We start from the raw sequence: 22325 nt of genomic DNA on the forward strand, positions 1-22325 counted from the left end.
AACATTTTCCCCTCTTTTAGTAATTTTGTTATTTTTAAAGGTCAGATCTAAACTATTTTGAAACAGACTGATGAAACCAGCGATTATGTATTCTACGTCTAATAGGGACTTAACTGTACTGATACACAGCACCTTGTAGCGTTTAAAGGCAGCAATCCGAGCGTCAGATTTCTCTATTTTATTGACACGAATCATTAACTATCTCATCTCAGATACAACACATGTCCAGCAAAGCGCAAAAAGAGTGAAAAGCTTTTGTCCTCAGCAAGAGTATACATTTAAACAGCATTATCCTTCACTAGCAGTGGGGGGATACATGACATGAGACAGGATTTATCCTGTAAAAAAACCCAAAAAACCCTCTCCCGACTACATGAGGTGGATTGAAAATAGAAGGGCCTGGTTTCCAGTATACAATACTAGATACATTCTGTTGTTTCTTTTTTTCTTTTACTTCAGAGAGATGTGAGCTAGATAGATTCCTCCTACGCAGTCCAAATAAACAAATAGAGAGGCAAAACTGGTGGCAACAGTTACAGAGATACAAAAACGTTAAAAAAAAACCATTATTGCTAAGAAATTGAAATAAACAGAACGAGAACAAAATCGAAGGAAGCAGGAAAAAGGTAAATATCTCTGCAAACCCCCAAATCCCAAAGGCATACTACCTTGTTCCCCCACCCACCCTACCGCCCACCTTTTTTAATAGTATCATACAGCAAAAAAGACATTCAGAAGACCGGAGTGATAGAAAACACTCATGCAAAGAAAGCCTTTTTCACACATAGTCACCAACACAGGGAAATCATCTTAAACAACAGCGCTGTCAACAGTCAGTGCCTTCAGGTCTTTTAGTGGATGTTGTTATTGATGTTTTCTGTTTCTCTACAGACTTCTGATTTGCTACGGTACTTAATAAAAAGAATATGACACACAGCATCCATTAGGCTATCAAGTCTTCTGACTAGAGTGACCTCCCGTTTTTTTTTTTTTTTAACGTTATGTCCATGGGACACGGGGATCCAACAGTTTATTATAACAGTCTTCGTTTCAGGACCCCCAATGACCGAAAGAAAAGTTCAGCCGGGAGGATTTCTGCAGAAGAACTGGAGCCACAGGAATGAGCTTAGGTTGATATTCCATGATATAAAAAAAGGCGTGTGTTTTTTTTTTTGTTTTGATTTTTTTTTTTTTGGCATCTGTTCTTATTCTTTTAAATCTGATGTATTTATATCTACTTTTACAGTCATTTTCTATACGGCAAACAATTAAAGAGTTTCATTCCAAAATAAAAGACCCTTTAACAAAATTATGGCAGCTATTAAAATAAAGTCTACTAAGACTAAGAAGTCATGTTACGACCTTTTATTTACAAAAATGTTTTGCTTTTGACGCATCTGTGATAATAACAGATACGGCTTCTTTTTCTTGTTTGTGATTTATCACATTTTGGAATGAAACCCTTCAGTTTTAGATATTTTTTCATATGCACATTCACTCTACTTTGCATTCACTGTTGATACAGTCTTTCAGAAATTCTTTGATATCATAAATAGAATGGTCTTGCCATAGAGTCTCTTGGAGCAGATATATTTTTGTATATAGTGAGATTTCCTTTACAGACAATATGCATTTATGGTGTTCGATCCATGTTCATGGTTACAGTTCCTCTGAGCGGATGACATGGAAAAGTGTGACGTTGTAGAGAACCTGGTGACCATTGTTCCAAGCGTAGAGTGCACGGTCACGTGGGTTATAGTCCAACATGGAGATATGTGAGTACTTATTCTGGAAGGCAATGTCGATGTACTCGTAAGTAGAGGAGTTGGTGGAGTAGGCATAGTAGACTTTGGTGCCTCCCGAGTAGCCATTGGTCACATACAACGTGCCACAGATCATAAAAGACTCGCCGGCACTCCGTTTGGGGTGGTTGGTGGTCCAGCTCTTGATGATCTGCAACGTGTTGGGGTTCAGCTTGCTGATAACAATATTCCCGGCATTCTGATTGGTGGCATAGACAGCCCACAGTCCTCCCTCGTCCACCATGAGGTCAATGTCAGAATGCCCTCCCCAGGCATAGTGATACGCATTATTGAAGCCTGCGTAGTCAAGCTGCCGGGACTTGCTGATGGAGGAGGTGCGGAAGTCAAACTTGATGATGACGTGGCTCTGGAATTTGTTGAAGTAGATGGAGCCATTGTAGACTACCTGACCTGTTCCTGACCACGGGTGGGGGAGCCGGTGGGACGTGAAGTTGTCTGCCGTCATGAAGTCATGCATAGACTTGTACTCCCGCACGAAGCGGTTGTTATGGTAGCCATCCATGTACCAGACCTAAGCATCAAGACGAGAGAGAGAGAGAATTAAAAACGCAGCAGTACTTCAAAGCTAGAAATGCCTATCATCATCCTTCCTGCGTGCCTTTGTGAATTCGAGAATCGAGCATGCACATCACACGCGGAATAAATCAAATCACATCGTCAACAAGCATCCCAATTAAGTTAGTGCTGAGACTTCCTCGAGGAGCAGGCGAAGCTGAAATCCATCTACTTCTGAATGCAAACAGTCAGGATGACAGCCGCAGGGTGGCATGCACCGGCCCCACAGGGATAATGCCCATCATTCCAGATAAAAGGCCTGTCTCAGCTGCTATGACCCAGCTTCCTGCTGGCCCCTGTGGAGGTGGGCAGAGAGCTCTCATTCCAGAGCCACTGGAGACTCAAATACTTCCTTGGTCACAGTGGGACTGATAAACCTAAAGACTTCCTCTACCTGGTTATATCTGCTGTCACGATTAACTTAAAAATGATTCACATCAAGAAAGAAGGACTCCACGGGGCTAAAAAAAAAAGTACTAAGGAAAGGTAAGAAAACCTTAAGATGAAAAGAATTGGGGCAGGCCTGTCTGCTTCCATCAATTAAACTCTGTTTTTTCTTCTCTGCCCTTTGACAGCGAGGAACATCTTTCATGGGTTCTGTTCAAAATGTATTAGTTTCAACCAAAGGAAGTTGCCGTAAGTCTGCTAAAAAATAATCGTAGTCAGCAGTAAGTTTCAACCTTGCTGGTAAAGACGTTTGTACCATAAAAATTCTGTGGCCTGTGTTGTCAGAACCGTTAGCCATCAGAAACTGTAACTGTACAGATGCACAGCCGTGTGCAGCTGAAGTTTTTACTCCCTCTGCTCGTGTGCGTTCCATCTCTTATTGATGCGTCTAATAAAGCGGGAGCAGAAAGGGCGTCTTCACGCTGAGCAGACGAATAAACTCTCTTTATTTCCAGCTTCTTGTCAACCAAGCAGCTTCCTGTTCAAATCGTATAGATTTATACTTGGTATTTATTTTTAATGTGTTTTAGTAGTGAAGGCAGGCCTATTTATTGAGCAGGAAGATGCACTTTGCAAAGGGAAATCAGATGCAATCGACTGCTAAAGTAATAGAGACCAGGAAACAAACCACACATTTCAAATAATGCAGAAATGGAACTACTTACTTATAAATCACATTAGCTCAAGTTGACATACTGATATTACTATTTTGTTTTATTAACAATAAAAAATCCCAGTAATGTTCAGATTAGTATCAAGACATCACAGCCCACGACTAAAAAATGATTCTCCTGTAATCAAATTAAATTTTGATGTATTTTATTTGGAAGTACAATGTTACTATATTTACATGCAACTATCACACTAGAATAAGGAGGTTAACAGGTCAGGATTTTACAAAAATAGTACATAAAACTAATTTATTATACAGGAAAATAAAATATTTAATTATTTTAAAGGAAATGAGAAATAATTACATGCAAGTACACTTTAAGTAGTGCCTAAATTATGAGTTTTTTACAGGAAAAGAGACACAAATTGTGCTGAAAGTCATTTTAATACTGTGTAAGTAATTTCCCATGAAAGGTTGCCAAGTTTAACGCACTCCAAAATATGGCCCATGCCCTGAAAAGTGCAGTGTACTTCCAATGTAAGGTCGGGAATTATATATATATTTTTAAATTTTATTGTTCAGAAAAATTGCCATGAAATTATGATGTCCTTACAGTTACTTACATAATAAATTGTGTTGTAACATTGCTTAAGCATTACTTAAATTTATTTAGTGTATAATTACTTCATTGTATCCTGTGAAAACCTGGGTTGCTACCTCCTTATTCTAGTGTACCTATTAAGTATCTGTGGGTAAATATGATATGAATATCAATATCCATTTAATTACAGTAGATTTATGCCTTTAAGGGCTGTAATACAAAGTGTTATCAGATTTTTTTCTGGATGGTAATCTGAACAATACTGGGCTTTTTAGTGTTGGCCAGACAAAAGTAGCAGCAGCTGGATTATAAAGTGTTACTAGAAATCTGAAAATAGCCTTGAGAAACTAGAGCCAGTGGTTTCTTTATCTACTAAAGAAGGAAAAAATAAGAAGTGACTTGACAGTTAATGGACTTGTCTTCCTAAATAACACCTGAGCAGATATTAGGTAAGTGCAGTTTTGATACCCAGCCCACACTGTGTGACTGTGTGCCACATACCCGAGTATCTCCTTCAGGAGCCAGAGGGTCAGTCATCCAGGAGCCAAACCTGGATCCGGACGTCTTGATGGTGATGGGGTCACTGATGCCTGTCAGTTTGCCGCATGCTGCAAGGAAAAAGCGAGATAGGAAATACCCACAGCAACGCCTGTTTACACATTTAGACCGAATCACAATTTCTTGCACGGGATTCATGTCATTTGCTTTGAATCCTGATGAATTTGCCTAAAGGATAAACGAGTCAAAGTCCAGCTTGTTGCTACGCCTTTCTCTTTGCGTGATGTACTGCACAAGTGGTGCTTATTATTCAGTTCACACATGCTAATGCCTGTTTTACTTTCTCCATGTGGATGTGTGAAAAAGTGAGAGAAGGATAGGATAGGAAAGGGAGAGCCTCTGTGTATTCTGTTCCTGCGTGCTACTTGTAAGCTGCTGTAGTGTTAATTAGTGCTGATTGAGGTGTTAAAGAATTTGACAAAACTAACACCGGGCTCTGTGTCCCTCTTGACTGAGAGTCAGTTAGACTAGCGTACCCCTTCTAATGAACACAGGCAGGAATGAGAGACATGATTTTACTAAACAGAAGCTCTCGCAGTGCATCTCTTCATTTAAGCTGCTTTCACACAATAGTTTATAAAGACAAGAGTCAATGAGATGGTCTTGACAAGTTAATTTCATCACATCCCAAGTTCATTTGAACAGCAGGATGCAACGACGCCTTTTGTTACAACTCCATCATCTGTCATGCGCTTCATTGCTGTGAAATGTCATTTTTACTCTGCAGTCAGACGGCATCGATTTCATTTGTGTTTCCTCTGCTTATATTCCTCCCTCGGTTACCTGCTTCCCTCTATCTCATTTCTATCACCCACATAAAGAAACTTGTGGTTTTGTGTTAGAGTGTTTGTGCGTCTCTGTGTGCAGCATATGTCGTGCCTGTGAGAATGCGTCGGCATCGCACCTCAGCGGCGGCTGAGAGACAAACACATGGTCACATGAGCAGCATTTACTATTTCCAGTGGGGGCTTGAGTCCCATTACGTAACCCTCAGTGGGATTAGAGACTGCATTAATACATTGGCCATTGATTTATTTATTTCTTTTCTCTAATCATGCTTCTGTCTTTAAATGACACTACTATTGCAGTCTGCTGGACGGCCAGCTGATGGATCTGGATTCTGGAGTTGTGCACAAGGTCTAATCCCCTTTTGGCCTGAATATGCCTGGACTGAAGTACAAGGGAAATCAAATAGAAAACCTAATGGAAACTGGAGCTGATATAACAACAAAGCCCGCCATCAGCCCCAGAAACTTAATTCTGTTCATCTGGATGTAACGTTTTCAGTGGGAGAAACATTTCTTCAGTCTGAGTTGACTGAAGGATTCCCCAACCTTATAAACAGTACATTTGCATAACGACTGACACTAGCACCATAGATTAACAGCCCTTAGCCCAAAATGTGACGATTTAGAATTTCTACTAGAGGTACCTACATGAACAGGCTGCCTCTTAAAGTCTGAATATTTACAGTTATCTTGTTATTCAAATATATTTTTAGCAATCAGACCCCTACAAGGGTCACTTACTGCCATTATATTCAAAGGGCAGAAATCAAATATTTGGATCAATAATACGATTTGTAAATCGGTCACAACTTTAAATGAAGGGTCTATAGAATAGAAAAAAACAGGAGTGTCAGAGGTAGATTAAGCTGTTCTGTCGTAGCAAAGATAGGAAGCAAAATGGATCAGGGGAAGCCTTGAAGGGAGAGTATGTGAAGAATGTTCTGGAGGTAAAGAGAGAGTCATACAGGATCATGGTTTGAAGCTGGAAATCAAAGAGGCGATGTTGAATGTTGTCAGAGAAAAAGGAGAAAGAGAAATGCTGAAGTTGGATGAAGCTGTAAAGGGTAGGGATGGGTATCGTTTAGGTTTTATCCGATACCAGTACCAAACCGGTACTTTTGAAACGGTGCCGGTGCTTAAACGGTGCTCGAACCGGTGCTCGAACCGGTGCTTAAAGAATGAAGAACACAAAATTGGTCCAAAAACCTCTCATGTTCAGCTGTTTTTTTTGTAAAAAGATAACAATGTTAGCCTTTTCTGCAGCTATAGGGCATATATGGCATCACTCTGGGCTGGAAGCAGTGCTTAAACAATGGAAAAAACACAAACTTTGTCCAAAAACCTCTCATATTTAGCTGTTTTCCACTTTTTCTTTGGTCGTTTTAGCCTTTTTGGCCAGGGTGAAGGGAGTATCTGCCATCAAACAAGAAGACAGCCGCATGTAACTACGACAGTGTTTGCTAGTTCACCTTATGTGCATTAATTTAATAACGTGGTTAGCCTACTCAACGTAAATTACACACGGACAACATTAAGCTACTCACACAGAGAAGAACGGCTGCTGCTGCCATCATCATCCGTCATCATTTCTGCTACACTGACAGGGCTAGGGGCCAGGACTCTCCTCTTCGGGTTTTTGGGGGATGTTGCTAACTCCGGGTCCGATTACAGGCACCACACCCACAGTAGATGTGCTCGGTGTGAGGTCTCGCAGCAAGCTATCAAATACGGTGCATTTCTCGGCTTTTAACAAAATGCTATATGTCGCCAGGTGTTTCATCGGATTTGAGGTGTTACCTCCTTTGCACAGTATCACAGTATCACCTTAAAGCACTTGATGCAGGGTGCTGAGTTTGCATCTTTTGCTGTGAAGTACAGCCAGACTTTTGACCGCTTCGCCTTGGGCATTTTTAATCTGTAGCTCTGCTCTAAAAGAAAGTACGTACCTGGGCCCGCCTACTACGCTTGCAAAGGTAAAATGATTGGCTAGAATCCAAAGTGTATGACATTTCAGGAAAAATAAGCACCGAAATAAAGCACTGAAATGTGCGCTGCTTTTCGGTCTGGTTACTACCGTTTATGTGAGAACCGGTGCCATAATGGCACCGGATACCGGTACCCATCCCTAGTAAAGGGTGTTCCCGGGGGGGAGAGAGAGGGGTGACAGGAGTAGACTTCAATGGGCATGTAGGTGAAGGGAACAGTGATAAGGAGATCTTGGGTAGATATGGTCTTAGACAGATGGTAGTGGATTTTGCAAAAAAGGCTGCAGTGAACATGTACTTCAACAAGAGGGAGGCGCACGGTCACATAGGAATGGAGGAAGGTACACACACATGAACTATCTTACACAGAAGGTACAATCTGAAAGAGAAAGAGGAAATGACTGAAGGTAGAGATAATGATGAAGAAGGAAGAATGTTGTGCAGAATTCAGGGAGGAGATGTAAATGAGGCTGGACACTAAAGAAGAGGAAAATGACTTATATGGTTTGGCAAGGTAGAGAGACTGCAGTGGAAAGGATGTGCAAATAGAAATATTTAATCATAGATGCTTAGAGGTGTATAATCAATTGTGTAGTGATAAGTTGTGTGATCTTTAACAGGCTACAGAGGCTTGGTGTGCATTCCACACCTACATCCTGGGAGCATGAGAGAGGTCATACCTTCTCTTATTGTTTTATGGTAGGATTAACGTAGTTACGTCTGTTTTAGTCTAAGTGCTTTTTGTGTATAAATGAACTGCTGGACTTCCTTACTGTGTTATCTAGGATGAGGGGGGGTCTACCCTCTTCCTGACCAAGGATGTTTGCTTGTGTGCTTTTATGACCCTTTGATCAGCAGTACCCCCCCCCCCCCCCCCCCCCACACACACACACACACACACACACACAGGCAAGGTACTCTTTGTGTGTATGTAGACGTCACATGTTAATGAACCTATGCATATTCATGTAACCTCAATAAAAGGACAGTGGTACGGGAGAACGGACGAGAGCAACTGGGGTCAAGTGGAGGAACGGCACTCTGTCCGGTCTCTCCCGTGCACGAGTAACATGAAGAACTTTGCCTATTTGTGTCTTGCTTAGCAGTGTAATTATATTGTCTTCAACGTTCCAGCGGATGGGTTCAAGCTACAAACCTATCAGTTGGGGTGATTAAGGATAGAAATGGAAATGCATAAATGAGCAAAGTGAGCTGAGAGAGAAAGGGGTGGATGGATGAGGAAAGATGGTTATTGCTTAGTAAGGAGGAAAAGAGGCCCGATGTGAAGAGTGACATACCTATGAAGGTGTGGAGATGTCTAGGAGAGAAGGCAGTGGACCTTTTAACCAGATAAATATAAGTGCATGAGAGGATGTCTGAGAAATGAAGAAGAAATGTACTGATGCAAGGAGGAAACAAGGAAGACCTCAGAACAGGCTGATGGATGTAGTGAAGGAGGACACGCCGAGGGTTGGTATGACACAGGTGGATGTTATATGGGTATAGTATGTAAAGAAATTCTTTCGTACACATGTTTAGCAGGTATGGCTAAATCATAACACATAACATCTTCCTCCAGGTGTCATAAAGAAGTTATCTTGTTTCACAAGTCTATGAGTTCATTTAGGCTACCTAGCTGTAATAGGCTAATAACTTTGTTTTATATATATAGTCAGTTAGCTACGCTGGTCGTAATAATTTTAACCACTAATTAGCTATCCACTTAGTCTTAATGTGTGGAGAGGGAAAGAAGCCCCCACCGCTCTAAATTACAAAAAGATTTCATTTAAGAATTAGTCTTAAGAAAAGGAGGAGGGTTAATTAAGGAAAAGAGAGAAGGTGATTTTGGTGAGCTGTTTAAAATGACAGAAATAGTCTAATTTAGTTCTTTACAGCCAGAATATAAAGGGAAACCAGTGGCAGCAGAGCAGGTAGCAGAGGGCTTGATGTGCCGGAGTGACCTTCCTGCTTCATTCATCAGCATTTCAGTGTGAAAAGACTGGATTTGCCTGAAGCTCTCAGTGCCTCCACAGTGCTGGGGCACAACACAAGGTGATTTATTTATTTGATTATTGCCCAGCAAGCTGGCATGTCCTCTTGATCGATGGCCATTGTGTCCCAGCAGCCGTTGGGCTGTTACTTTCTCCGGCACAAAACAGCTTGAAGGACAGCTCTGCGGGGACCCTAGTTACTCTCTTTCACTTTTCCCACTCGCCTTCACTTTATCACTCTTTCTCTCTGTCTCCTTCTCAATACCACCTTGTATTAGAGTCTCCTGTCTGTTAAAAACTTTGCTCTATTTTTTTTCCTCTCAATGTTATTATTCAGATGCAAATGCTGCGAGTGACCTTCGCAAGCTTAATCTAAGTAATGCAAGTGTACCGGACTGTATTTGGTTGCACTACGCATGAGTGCGTCTGCAATCGTGTGAAGATGAAAGGAATAGCCACCCTCTGTTCTGCCTGAGCCAGTCTCTCGCTGGGTGACCTCACCTTTATCTCATCTGATCTTGCGCACGCACACACACACTTAGTCACTCCCGCTGGTCCCTACTCTCCTATCTTTGGCAGCCTGACCATAGATGTGTGAGGGGTGGCATGTTAATTGAACTGGGAGTGAAAACACAGAAAAGACTCCAGGCTGGTGGGTAGTGGAAGCAGATGTGGCTAGGAAAAAAAGAGCAGTGTATGCTGAGATAAAGAATGGCACGAGAAACAACTGGTGATGAGAGATTAGGTGTGTGTTTTTGTAGTCTGTTTGTTCACTCTTAATCCCTTTAGAGCATGTTGACTGTCTTTTTTTTCTTTTCTTTTCTTCGCCAGTATAACCAAAAGCTTTTCTTTCTTTCTGTCATCTTCCGCTGCGCATAATTTGAAACAGGGACACAATATACCCGCGATGTGCCGCGTGCAAGTGTCCCTGCTCTCGTAATATATCTTAGTCAGTGTAGTGTGGGTGTGCATCTATTAGCACTGTGGGATGTGACAGAGGTGTGAAAAGATTCAGACAGGGGCTAAAAGCAAAAAGATAGGATGTGATGAGAAATCGCAGACTAAAAGATGAAGAAGCTCGGTAGCTCTCGTCATCCTCAACCATCCCTGGGTGCGTGCAGGTTGCAGGTTGGTGCTGTGTCTAATTATGTATTTTTTTTAGCATCCTATTTGATTTGATCATCCAATTAAAAAAGATTGCAGTGTCCCAAACAAACAGTTAAAAGGTAGGTGTGTTGAAAAGAAGGAATCCAAAATTTCAGGAACCCAGAACCCATTCAGGGGTTGTTTCTTTGCAGAAAGGGTGAATAGGATTTATAGACAGTACTAAAAGCAGAGAACATGCATAGTCATGTTGTGGACTTCCTTATTGGATTACTTTCAGTTTTCAAGTGTAGACCCAAGATAAAGCCTTTAAAAAAGACCAGCACGTACAGATGAGAACCGTAAGATACACTGTTGTTTTAATACCGCTGAATTATGAATTTTAGTGGTAGATCGTTATAGCCACGTGTGATGTTCTTATCATGTGTTCTGTATTGTGCCAGTATGCCTGAGGATCTCTTTCTAGCCATTCAACGTACTCATGTATGTCAGTGGGCTTGTTTGTGCATGCATGTGTTTGAAGCAAAGTGTGTGCCAACAGCCAATAACTGTCTGTGCCTACCTAATTTTTGCATGCATGCTCGGAGTCTCTCCTCAAGATTTGACACTCTGTTGTGGAGCTCCTCGTAGTCATAGGCCCCCATCTCCTCCTGAAGTTCGCTTAGAACTGACGTCAGATTCTGGACCTCCTCCTTAAACTGCAATACCAATTTGGCATCGGCTTTGTACTCCTCCAACACTGGTATCAACGGTCTAAGCTCCTCCATTTTCGCTTTTATGGCCTGAAAGGGTTAGAATAAGCTCGGTTGAGTGTCATGCGTGGCAAAAAGGAGAGCCCGCTGTCCATAAAAGAAAAGAAAAGAAGGGGAAAATAAACCAAAACACCTGTCTGAACCTGACTACTCTAACTCTATCCTGCCTCTTCTCTCATCTCGCGACACCCGCCCCCTGCTTTTGCGTGTTCCGTGTCCTGTGTTCTGTGCGCGTGAGCTGCGGTGTTCTGTTTGTGCAGGTGTGTGTCTGAGCGGACAAACCCAGAAAATACTCTCCACCCGCTGTGACGAGCAGAGCAGGTGGCTCCGTCCCGGAAAGTGACCAGCCGATAAAAAGCAAGCCCTCGGTACACCGACAACAATTGGGAAAGCTCTTTATTGGTCATCATCGTTTAAAATGCAACATCGTATTAAGGGTTACATGCTTTTACATGTCACACACAACAAAGTGTCTCGAATTGTACGTCTATAGTTTTTACGTAAAGATTTGTTGAATAACCAAATATGCATTGACAAAAGCCAAAGGAAAATAAAATGAAAAACAGCAATTAATAATAATAATAATAATAATAATTATGTATTTACGTTTTAAAAAAGCTTTTAGATGGAAAACTTTGACAGCAGTAACATGCAGGAAGAGATCAGTGGTGGGTTGGTTTGGGAGAAGGGTGGGGTTTCTTAGTCTTAATGGTGCTAAAGGTAAATTAACTGTTTGACGCCCAAATGCTCTCAGTACTGTGGCCCAGTTCAGGGGAATCTGGAATTGACCTGCCTCTTCTTCACCTGTGGCTCTCTTTACATGTCTTAAAGTTAGCCCTGCAAGCAAGAAAATGACAAACTGTTGACAGGGGCTAGAGCTTGCTAACCTATCTAACAGACACACAGACAAACACACTTAGTATATGCACTTAAGACATGTTACAGAAAAAAAAACTGCACACATGCACTGAAAGGCGCTGGCAGCACGGGACTGCTGAGCATGCATGATTGACAGGATTGCAGCAGTGCAGGTGGTGATGGTATGAACAGCTGTAGGAACACAGGCACGCTTGAATTAGTCTCAGTAACTGCAAACAGGGCTGGGTGTTAACCATACTCCATAATCAGAGGTGGCACTGAATTTTTTGTGACCTTTTTTTAAAAATGTAGACCTGTTATCACTTATGTGTTGCTCAATAGATGAGCAAGCACATGGCAAAAGCGGGAAGAAAAAACTCCCTTTTAACAGGAAGAAACCTCCGACAGATCCGGGCTCAGGGAGGGACAGCCATCTGCTGAGACCGGTTGGGGGTTGAGGGGAGGAAGACAGGACATAAAGACACGATAAATCCCTAAAGCTCTAGTAAAATCTAGTAAAAACTTGCATCAAACACTCCTCTACCCTGTTTGCAAAAAAGGTTCATTAACATGTGGACACGAAACCCTAAAGAAAATCTCCTTGGAGGGTTTAGTGTATACTAGATGTTGTCAAGGAGGTTTGTCCCAGTGTGCAGAGATCTTTGTGCCCATCGTTCACAGTGACTGTAATTCATGTAAGATATCTTCTTAAATCTCCTCCAAGCCCAGATTCTCTATTTAACGTGATTTTTTTAAATGAATTATGGCATTTTGTGTATCGATTTATTTTGCCTCTTTAATTATCCATGCAGATTTCTTGGGATGCAATATGGTGATTTAGGCAATTCTGAGTTCTCTCCACAGTGGAAACACTCACACACGAAATGGGTAAGCTAAAGAAGCAGCTATGAAGGAATGGCGCTTGGATCGATGGCTCGAGAAGTGGATCTTTTACCTTGTATTGCTTGGCGATGTTCTGCTTATGGTTCTCCTCCACCTGCCTAAACTTGGTCTCCAGACCACGAAGCTGAACTTCCATCTTCTCTACATACTGCAGGTCCCTCTGGGTGCGCTGGTCCAGCACCTGGATGGACTGGGTCATGTTCTGGACCTGTACGAATGAGCAAGAGTGGTTGAAGAAAAAATCTCAGTCTGCATTGTAATTAGAATAGGAGACGCAGAGAAAAGGCAACAGACTTTACAATATGTTGCGTTCGGCTTGGCGTTCGTCTCGTAGTGATTCACAAACTCTGACATCAGGCCAACTAGTCAGGGGCCTCAGACACATGGCGCAAGTGTAGGATTCATACTGTTCAGACATTTGTTTTCTCCAGATCTGATGTGGTCCAGAAACATGGCTCATCTTTTATTCATTAGGAGGAATCTGCTGTTGTCAGTAACTGTAACTGTAGTGCTGCTGCTACAGTATATGAATGAGCAACTTAACCTGCAGAGTTCTATGAATGTGCTTCTGTAAAATTGGGGAAGCTCCCAGTGTATGGGCACTCAGCTGAGTGCATCATTAGATATCATCTACTTACAAATAAGCTGCCTCCTGTGATGCCTTGGGTTTTCGTGAGCTCATTAGAGCATGACTTCTATTCTTGTCCAGCAGGCAAAAGACCACAAACATGAGCATATATATGTGTGTGTGTGTTTCTATGCATGTCTTTGTGCGTGACAAAAGGTCAGAGGAAGTAACAGTGGGTCCCCTGGGTCACACTGTATGACTTTTGATGGCTGGGGAGGAGTTAGGTGATAATTACCTTCTCCAGCAGCTGCCTCAGTTGTTTGGTACGGGCATCTCGTGAGCACATGGACTGCTGGGGTGCCACCACAGTGCAGACACACCTTCCCTCGCTATCCTGGGCTGAACTGTACACCTGCCACGACTCCTCTGGGTTTGCTGGCAACACCTGAAAACAAAGGCATAGATAAGGGGAGGGGAAACAATAAAAAGACAACAGGGTAATGTTTCTTTTTTTTGGGGGGGGGGGGGGGGGGGGGGGGGTTGCCACGCAACAACCTCCTCGTGTTTATCGCTTTATTATATTTATAACCATCAGGACGCCACAAACCTTTAGGCTCCACCCATTTTCGCCACTATCACCTGTGTGTTCTAAAGCAGCCAATCGTTGACAGCAGAAGCCTGTCCCGTCATTCAGGGTTGGGTGTGTGTGAAACCTCAGAGTATAATGTATGACGTCAAGAACATGCCCCCCCCCTTCGCTGTACCTCCTCCCACCCCGATGGATAACACTAGTTATTAACCTGCTGACGGGACGACGGTGAGGATGGAGGGGTGACTTTGACAAAGCCATTCATCACTGCATCAGCGAGAAAAGGAAACAAAAAAAAAGATCACTGGAGAGACCTGCTGATTAGTGAGAAGGAGCGACTTCGCGTGAAAACCAAAACGGAGCAATCAGCCACTGTCAGTCTGTCAGTCAGCTGCAGTTTTCTAGCAAAGGATGCGCTGACAAAGAGAACCACCAGCAAGCACCCATCTTTGTAGTATTCAGTGTAGTAATCAGCACTGTTACACAGCTCCCTGTAAGAAAACAACTAATTGTTAACTAAACCCCGAAACGTGTGATATGTGCAAAAAAAGAGCCATAAATCATTAAAACAAAAATGATTACAAAAAATATGACATTCAAGATTAAACTCTGTTTCCCGAGTTTAGTGAATTTAATATTTACACAGAACAGCCTTCAGCGTTCATTGCTCTAAATATCGCTGCAAATCATCCACTTATAATATTACCCTGGCACAAACACAGCTCTGAGAGTGCCAGGAAGCCTGACAGGGAAACGCTTCATTCTGACTCTCATTGACACACACACACACACACACACACACACACACACTGAAGGATATAAAGAAAGAATGAAGACTCCTGCTGTTACAGAGCGAATATATAAGACTCCTTTGAAATGTTTTTCCCCCACGCCATTCATTTTGCAACACCGCGTCTCTTCACATTTGCATCCACATCAAAACTACCAAATGATAACTTTTCATTAGTGGGGGATGCTCATATCAGCAGTAGCAGAGGCAACTGGAGCAACATCAAACGCAAGAAGGAACGAATGTATTACGCTCTCTCCAAGTCATTTTTTTTCTTACTCTTGCAGGCGCGTGAATTTCTGCTCTAAATTATAAACCAAAGGCACCCACGAGAGTAGCTCTGTGACTGTATCTGGACTGGATTTTAATTGGAAATTTATTTCTTAATTGTTATTAGGATTTATTTTAATTTTTGTTCCTTTTTTTTAAGCCAGCCACTGGCAGTAAACAGTGAAACTCACTCCTGTGCTCCGGTCTGGGTACCCTCCCTGCGCCGCCGTGAGCCTGGTGGTGTTGAGCCCCACCAAAGAGGGGAGGGTCTGCGACATCCAGTTGGTAATCATCGCCATGGTGCTCAGCACGACGCCGATCTTCAGCAAAGGCACCGACATCTTTTGCGCTCTGCTATTGACTTTTTCTTCTTCTTCTTCTTTTCAATTTAAGTCGCCTTCATTCTACAGACTCCAGGGAGAAACGAGAGAGGCGAGTCGCGGTGCCCAGAGCATCTTCGTGTTTCACCCGGGACTCCGGCTCGGCTGTTCTTTTTTTGGACATTTCCACGGAAGCTCCGGCGGCAGAGCGAGACTTGGTGGGTCGGGACGGAGAGCAAAACTGCACGGCGCGATCCGGTGCACGGATAAAGTAAGAGGAGGGGGGCTAAAACCCGAGAGCAGCAGCTGGAGACGTTCTCTGGATAGCTCCTCTGCCCGCGTTGTCCCGCACACTGCCGCCTCTCCGGTTCGCCGTTACTATTTCGTTCACGCCCGACGGTCCGCCTCCTGCCTTGCTGCGCTCTGTGATTAAGTGCCACTGACTACACACACAGGCGGCTCCAAATGGATGTGAAGAGGAAGGAGGAGGTACTACGGATCTATCTATATCACCAGACGCAATGATGTCAGCCAGGTTGGGTCCGTTCGTGGTAATATCTGGGATTGCGCCTGAAGTCGCTCATAGTTGGGTCGACACTAACTTGTCCCCTGAGGGAATGGCAATGAGCAGTGCGACCGAGGTCGGCCCACAATGATGCTGCGGGATTATTTATAGCAGCAAGCAATGACATTTCTTTCTCCACAGCCCACCCATCAAAAAAGGAGGATTAAAGGCACTTGGACACAGGCGCAAACATCATCGCGTCCTGCATGGTAACCATTGTTAACTAAAACAACCGCTGCAGCAGTAGTCGAGTGTGTGACACACACACACACACACACACACACACACACACACACACACACACACACACACACACACAAATGTAGGGTGTCGCACTGCAATGGCAGTGATGTGGTAGGGCTCGGAATATGTTTTATTGATGGGATACTGGAGGCTTCAGCCCAAAACAAAGGATGAGCCTTTGATTCGTGGAACTCTGGCGCCACCGTGCAACAGATTCTGGCATTGCTGGGAAAAATGATAATAATTAAAAAAAAATTAACAATAATACTAATACTAAATGTTTGAAATGCAAGAAAGAAAGAAAAAAAGACACGTTTACAGGAAAGCGGTTGATTACTACAAAAAAAAACATACTTAGTGTTTTTATTTTTTTCCTCATCTATTGATTATTTTAGGTCTTCAAATATTTTAGGCGTGTTTTCAAAGCCAGTTTGATTTTGTCATCTTCAGCAGGTGTGTTTTATTTTATCAGCTGGCTATAGCTGCTCAGATAATACCAGGAAACGTCCAGAGCCTGAGTCTACACCAGCAGATCTATGGGGCACTGCTCCAGCCTATGGGCTAAATTGTAGTACTGCATGATACATGAGGTCCCCCAGAATAGCAAAGAGAGGTTTGGGCTATTTCTGTCAGCTCCATAATGCATTTCACTGGTGAACTGAAAAGCTGAGAGGAAAGTCTGCGCTCGCTGCACCTATGTGTTCCTCTTACTCTCTGTCTGTTTCGCTCTCTGGCTGCTCTTAATCTCTCAACACTTCTCCCTGACTTTTGAGGTGAGAACTCAAAAAGAGGCGGCTTCAACGTGTTGCAGGGATCAGCTTCACTCGGGTCCTCACCCTGTGTGTTGCCGTGCAGTTCAGCAAAGCACAGCAGGGAGTCTCTAACAGCAAAGCTTTGTAAAGCATGGATTTATTCAGGTTTCAGGCTTCACCGTTGTGGATTCCACATCATTCCAAAGCTAGTGACCCCCACATTTAGTAGGGCCAGTTATTTAATATAAAATGATCGACACTGAAGCAAGAGGAAGGCCACAAGTGCTCTTTTAAACTCACCGATCAGTCGTTGACCTGCCAGAAAGCCAGACAAATCAAAATCTTTTATTAGAACTCCTCAGTAGCCAATCAGTGTTTTACACATGCCTACAAGACCTCAAGTGGATGGATGCACTGGAAGCATTTGCACAGTTTTAGTTATACAAGTTAATGCAATAACCCTACACAAATACAAATTTGATGGAGAGGTGTTGCTCAAATTATACAATCCTTTTTATTTTTTTTAAGAATGTGGTTTGTGTTTTGTGGGTTTGCCTTCATTAATGTCAGTTTGCAATACAAGATGTGTAGCTATACCAGGGCAAATAAAGAAGCGCATCCAACCACAACAAAAATTACCAAACTGGAGACCAAGAAGTTACCAGAAAACATTTAAAAGCTGAGCATTAGCACAAAAGGTGGTCTCCCACGACCACAGGCTGCTGTAGTTTGTAGTGAGCTGATGTTTATATTGCATGCCTACAGCAGGATAACCACTCTGTCACATTCAGTATCCAGTTTAATAAAGCGGAGAAGAGAAAAATTCACATTTCCAGCCTGCAAGTGCACTACAAAATGCACCGTACCTCCACCTACTCTTCTTCTGCTCTCACTCTCTCCCCTTTGCTTCATCGCTCAGCCAGCCATACTGAATAATAAATAGCTTCAACCCCGCCTGCCAATCACACCACGCATATTGCAATTCAGCTCAACTCCATCTCTGCGTTCTCACATAAAATCTGATTGATTTCTCTTTCTTTCTTTTTCATACATTAAAAATCCTTAACGGTTTCAAACGGTTTCTTTTGTTGGAGCTTTTTTTGTTGTTGTTTAAAGGGGAAGACATATTGGCAGCTTTCCACTTAAATGAGAAAGAATAGCTGCGTTATTTTGTGTCAGAGTGGTTGTAAGAGTGCGCGACATGTGTTGATAGTCTTTTTTTGTAGGATGATCATTGGATGAGGACTGACTGTTATAACTGCTTCATCTATCCTTCAGGATGTGGGTTTGCAGCTCGGGGTTGAGCCACTAGGTGAGGAACAGATGCCGTTCTGGCTGCTTACTATTCTGCTCTATGTGAAGGCTAGTCAGTCGCCAAATCCTTCAGCAGAGTGGAGGATAGAAGGTGAATGAACGTGGGCAGATTTAAAAGAGAGAGGTCGTCGCTAATCAGGCATCCCCCCGCTACTTTGAAGAGATGTAAAGAAAAGAGCTGTGGCCGCCCTACGCTGTCTCAAACTGCGTGAGAAGCAAGGTGGTTAATGTGGCCATTATGAGGGCGGCATTGTTCAGCATCACAGGTTGAGGGCGGGCTGCTTGGGTGTTTTTTTTTCCTTTTTTCTTCTTCTGATGAGTAATCTGGCAGTGAAAAGCTCTCTATCTTTTAGAGTTTAGATCCACCTCTCACTGGATATATTTTGGCCTTCAAACCGGGAGGCAATGTGGAGAGGCCCGGCTGTCCAACAGCAAAAAATGCACTGCAGGTTTCCAAAGCAGGAGTAGAAATAGGGCCTGTCAGTGTATTTTGTCTTTTTGGGCTTCTGGAAGGGAGCTGACAGGTATTTCTACAGGCTAATATGGACTTACCTTTGAACAGATGACACACACTTCTCAGTCCATCGTGGAAAAACTGTCACTGTAACTTGGGGCCGCGCATCGCCACGTGGGACTTGAAGAGAATGTCATGAAAATCGCCATGTTTTTCCACTCCGCTCCCACTTGATGGCTTTCATCAAACTGTCCAAACTGACCCCGATGTGTCAGCGTTTCTGTTGCACTCTGCAGCTGAGCTGTAACGTCCGGTCCCATATTTCAAACTTGTTGCCTCAGTACAGAAAAAAAGACTAAATGTACACCAGTACGAACTCTGTGTAAGGTTAGAGCTTTGATCAAATTACAAATCAAATACCAGCTAAATGTCAAAACCAGGCTTATGTTCTCTGAATTAAAAAAGGAAAAAAAAAGTTCGCCTCACAGCTCGCTGACATTTCTCATAAAATTGTGGAAATCAATTGCTGGCATATTTCTGTCAAAGTGGTATAACGCCAGTATTGTTCTAACACGTTGTTGCCAGGGCCAGCGGGGCTTGCAGCAACCTACTTCTAGCACATTGTATTGAGTCTGTCACTTGGATTATATCACAGACACATGTTTACTGATAGTACCTCAGTGTCACTCTGTCACTTTTATTTGTTTTCTGTGGCCTCTAATTAGCAGCCGCAATTGAATTCACACAACAGAGAATTCCATAAAGTATCACTTTGTGCTGGCGCAAAGACAACTAAATGCACAAATTCTCCACGGCACGGCCCTGAAATAAATAAACCCACTTCCTCACTCTCTCCCCAAACCACCAAAGCCTGTTGTTTGTGATCATTTACAAAGCAAGCAATTTACTGCAACAGTATCTGCTTTATGCATTTCTACAAATGGTGTTTAAGCACACCATGAAGTAATTCATAGTTCCAGTAAAGAATCCCACATCTGCACTTTAGTGATGGGCAGTGTTTGAAAACTACTGAGCTGAGTGGCTTGACATTGCTGGACTCAAGTGTTCGTTTCTCTTCACAAAGGCACCAGCAAGTCACACTGTGGTCACGGAGCATGCTCAGAACACCTTCTATGAGACTCTGCATTTGGTTGTGGAGCCCCTCTTTTAAAAGCATCCTCCAACAATGGCCTCCCCCCACCACCACACACACACACGCACACACGCACATACATAATGCTACAGGCAACCCTTTTCTATCGTACTAGGATGGTGCTGCAGCTGATTAATCGGACCAGTTGATGATGAGGAAACTGACCGACCGTGCAGTCCTCTCCCTCTATCTGGCCCGTTTGTCAGAGGCACTGAGCGGGGGGCTCTCCTGGACCTGTCCGCGCCCCGTCAACCACAATGTATTCACATCGTGTAATCCCGCCCGTTAATCTGTTTAAGCTGGGGTAGGTTGTAGAGGGCTAATTCACCCGGCTCTTTCATGCGAGGTAAAGCGGGTAATCTCTTACTGGATCTGGAGCCAATTAACCGCTACTTCGACCTTTTTTTTAAAAAAAAAAACAAAAAACCAAAAGGTGGAAAAATGGCGTTAAAAATTAAAAATCAACCTACTTGGGTGAGTTCTGTGCCCATGAAGATGAGGAGAATCAGAGTCAGGAGCTTGCTCGCAGGCTGCATCTCTTGCCTCCGGTGTGAGTAGACCAGCGGTCTCACATGCAGATCCAGTCCCTTTGCGTCCCCCCGCACAGCAGTCCTTTCCGCTCGGCTCTCTTCTCGCTCTGCAGGTCGCCCGATTCTTTCCTCTCTTTTTTATTATTCTTATTCTTGTTATTGTTATCGCGGTTGTTATTTTTTTATTCCTTAGCAGCCCGGTGGCAGACAGCAACAAATCTGTTTGACGGAATCGTCTCTGTGCATATTCATTTCATATCTGGAGCCTATCTTCGGTGCCTCTCCCTTTCGGTCGTGGCCGCACTTATTTATCGCTGCGACGGACTGTGGTGAACATTGGGCTGAAGGCGCGCGAACAGTTTCGGATACACACGCTATAAACCTTCACTCTGATATCGCCAAAAGTTTACCTCCCCGCCTCAAGCTTGCCGTATAAGCTCTCGATGACAAAAAAAAAAAAAAAAAAAAAAAGGGGGGGAAAAAAAAGCAGTGACGGCGCTGTTCATGGTCCTGAAAGCGGAAGCTGCATCGCCGAGAGAGGGAGATTTAAATTGGCAAGCGAGCACAAGGGTGGAAGGCTTTCCAAGATCATTTGCTGCCAGAAAATCCATCACAGTAAAGAATTGAGATTTATTCTTTGCTGACTTTAATGCCAATCACAACCACTAATAGATTCGAGTAAGTAATTTCACAATAAAGCACAGCTTTGACTGTCTGAATAGGCCAAGTTACATAATAGGAATGTATAGGCACAGGCTAATGCATTCAGTATTCCCCTGTGGATTGTTCTTTCCTGACACTGTAGCTATTTGTGTATTGTGTAGGCTTAACAAAGAACAAAATGAACAATGCTAATAATTTAAAAGTCACATATGAAAACAACTTGAGGAAACAGAATATGAAAACTGGGGTGTGGATGGATCTAGCAAATAGGTTCGACCCTGCATCTGTTTCTATACATTAAGTACAATTTCTCATATGCATTCACATACCCTAGACCTACTAGTCTTAATATCCAAACAAACGTGCATATCCTTTAAATTGTAAACAGATACATGAGGGGAAAGAAAACCAACCTAAATCCATATTTTCTCAAATACATCCTCCATATTCCTTAATTTGTGTTTGTTTGTTTTAAGTATAACTTATTTTTCTTGTATCTTCACCCCCAACCGGTCGCAGCAGATGGCTGCCCCTCCCTGAGCCTATTTCTGCCGGAGGTTTCTTCCTGTTAAAAGGGAGTTTTTCTTTATCATTGTCGCCAAACTGCTTGCTCTTGGCACCCTTTTGTATATTTGCTTCAATGCGGAATAAATTCAGAATAAATCTTTCTCATCTCATCTAAGCCTAGTGGCAGGTCATTCCACAATAATATGTTCCACCTTTAAACTTAGCTCCTCTGCAAAAAGAAAGACTTCTAACCAACAATGCTCCTCCCTGAGCCTGGTTCTGCTGGAGGTTTCTTTCTGTTATGAGGGAGTTTTTCCTTCCCACTGTCACTACGTATCTACCAAAAGTGGTCTTCTCATTTTGGGAAGTTTTCTCTTTATATTGTAGGCTCTTTACCTTACAATATAAAGTGCCTTGAGATGAGTGTTGCTGTGATTTGGTGCTATATAAATAAAGCAGAATAGAATTAAATTGAATTCAACTGAACTGAATTGAAAGCACTACACAAACTATCAAAACCTATAACAAAATCTACTCTGTTATAATGAAATAAGCATCTTCAGCTACGATAAATTGGTAATATAAATTGCATTTCATTTTACCATATCAAGTTTCTACCAAACACCTGG

General features: G+C 42.8%; 1 protein-coding gene across 2 annotated transcripts; it reads right to left on the bottom strand.

Moving 5' to 3' along the window:
* Positions 1-163: 163 nt before the first annotated feature.
* Positions 164-20989, bottom strand: olfm1b (olfactomedin 1b). 2 transcript variants are annotated; one of them, XM_004549844.5, is made up of 6 exons: positions 20467-20989; positions 13842-13991; positions 13031-13186; positions 11028-11247; positions 4541-4647; positions 164-2334 (listed from the first exon to the last, which is right to left on the bottom strand). In XM_004549844.5, exons 1-6 carry the CDS (start codon positions 20530-20532, stop codon positions 1660-1662), a joined length of 1374 nt encoding a protein of 457 aa, XP_004549901.1. In that variant the 5' UTR covers positions 20533-20989; the 3' UTR covers positions 164-1659. The 2 variants fall into 2 exon arrangements, with proteins under 2 accessions (XP_004549901.1, XP_004549900.1); XM_004549843.6 differs by lacking the exon at positions 20467-20989 and adding an exon at positions 15387-16085.
* Positions 20990-22325: the final 1336 nt, after the last annotated feature.

This window comes from Maylandia zebra, linkage group LG7 (assembly GCF_041146795.1).
Source record: "Maylandia zebra isolate NMK-2024a linkage group LG7, Mzebra_GT3a, whole genome shotgun sequence".
NCBI lineage: Eukaryota > Metazoa > Chordata > Actinopteri > Cichliformes > Cichlidae > Maylandia > Maylandia zebra.

What these genes read in the sequence shown, in the direction of transcription:
- olfm1b (XM_004549843.6), bottom strand. Translation starts at nt 15,536, where the DNA reads ATGTCGGTGCCTTTGCTGAAGATCGGCGTCGTGCTGAGCACCATGGCG. An exon ending in TGAGGCAGCTGCTGGAGAAG is followed by an intron (nt 13,187 to 13,841) that starts GTAATTATCACC and finishes TCATTCGTACAG; the next exon opens with GTCCAGAACATGACCCAGTC. An exon ending in CTCCTGAAGGAGATACTCGG is followed by an intron (nt 2,335 to 4,540) that starts GTATGTGGCACA and finishes CTTGATGCTTAG; the next exon opens with GTCTGGTACATGGATGGCTA.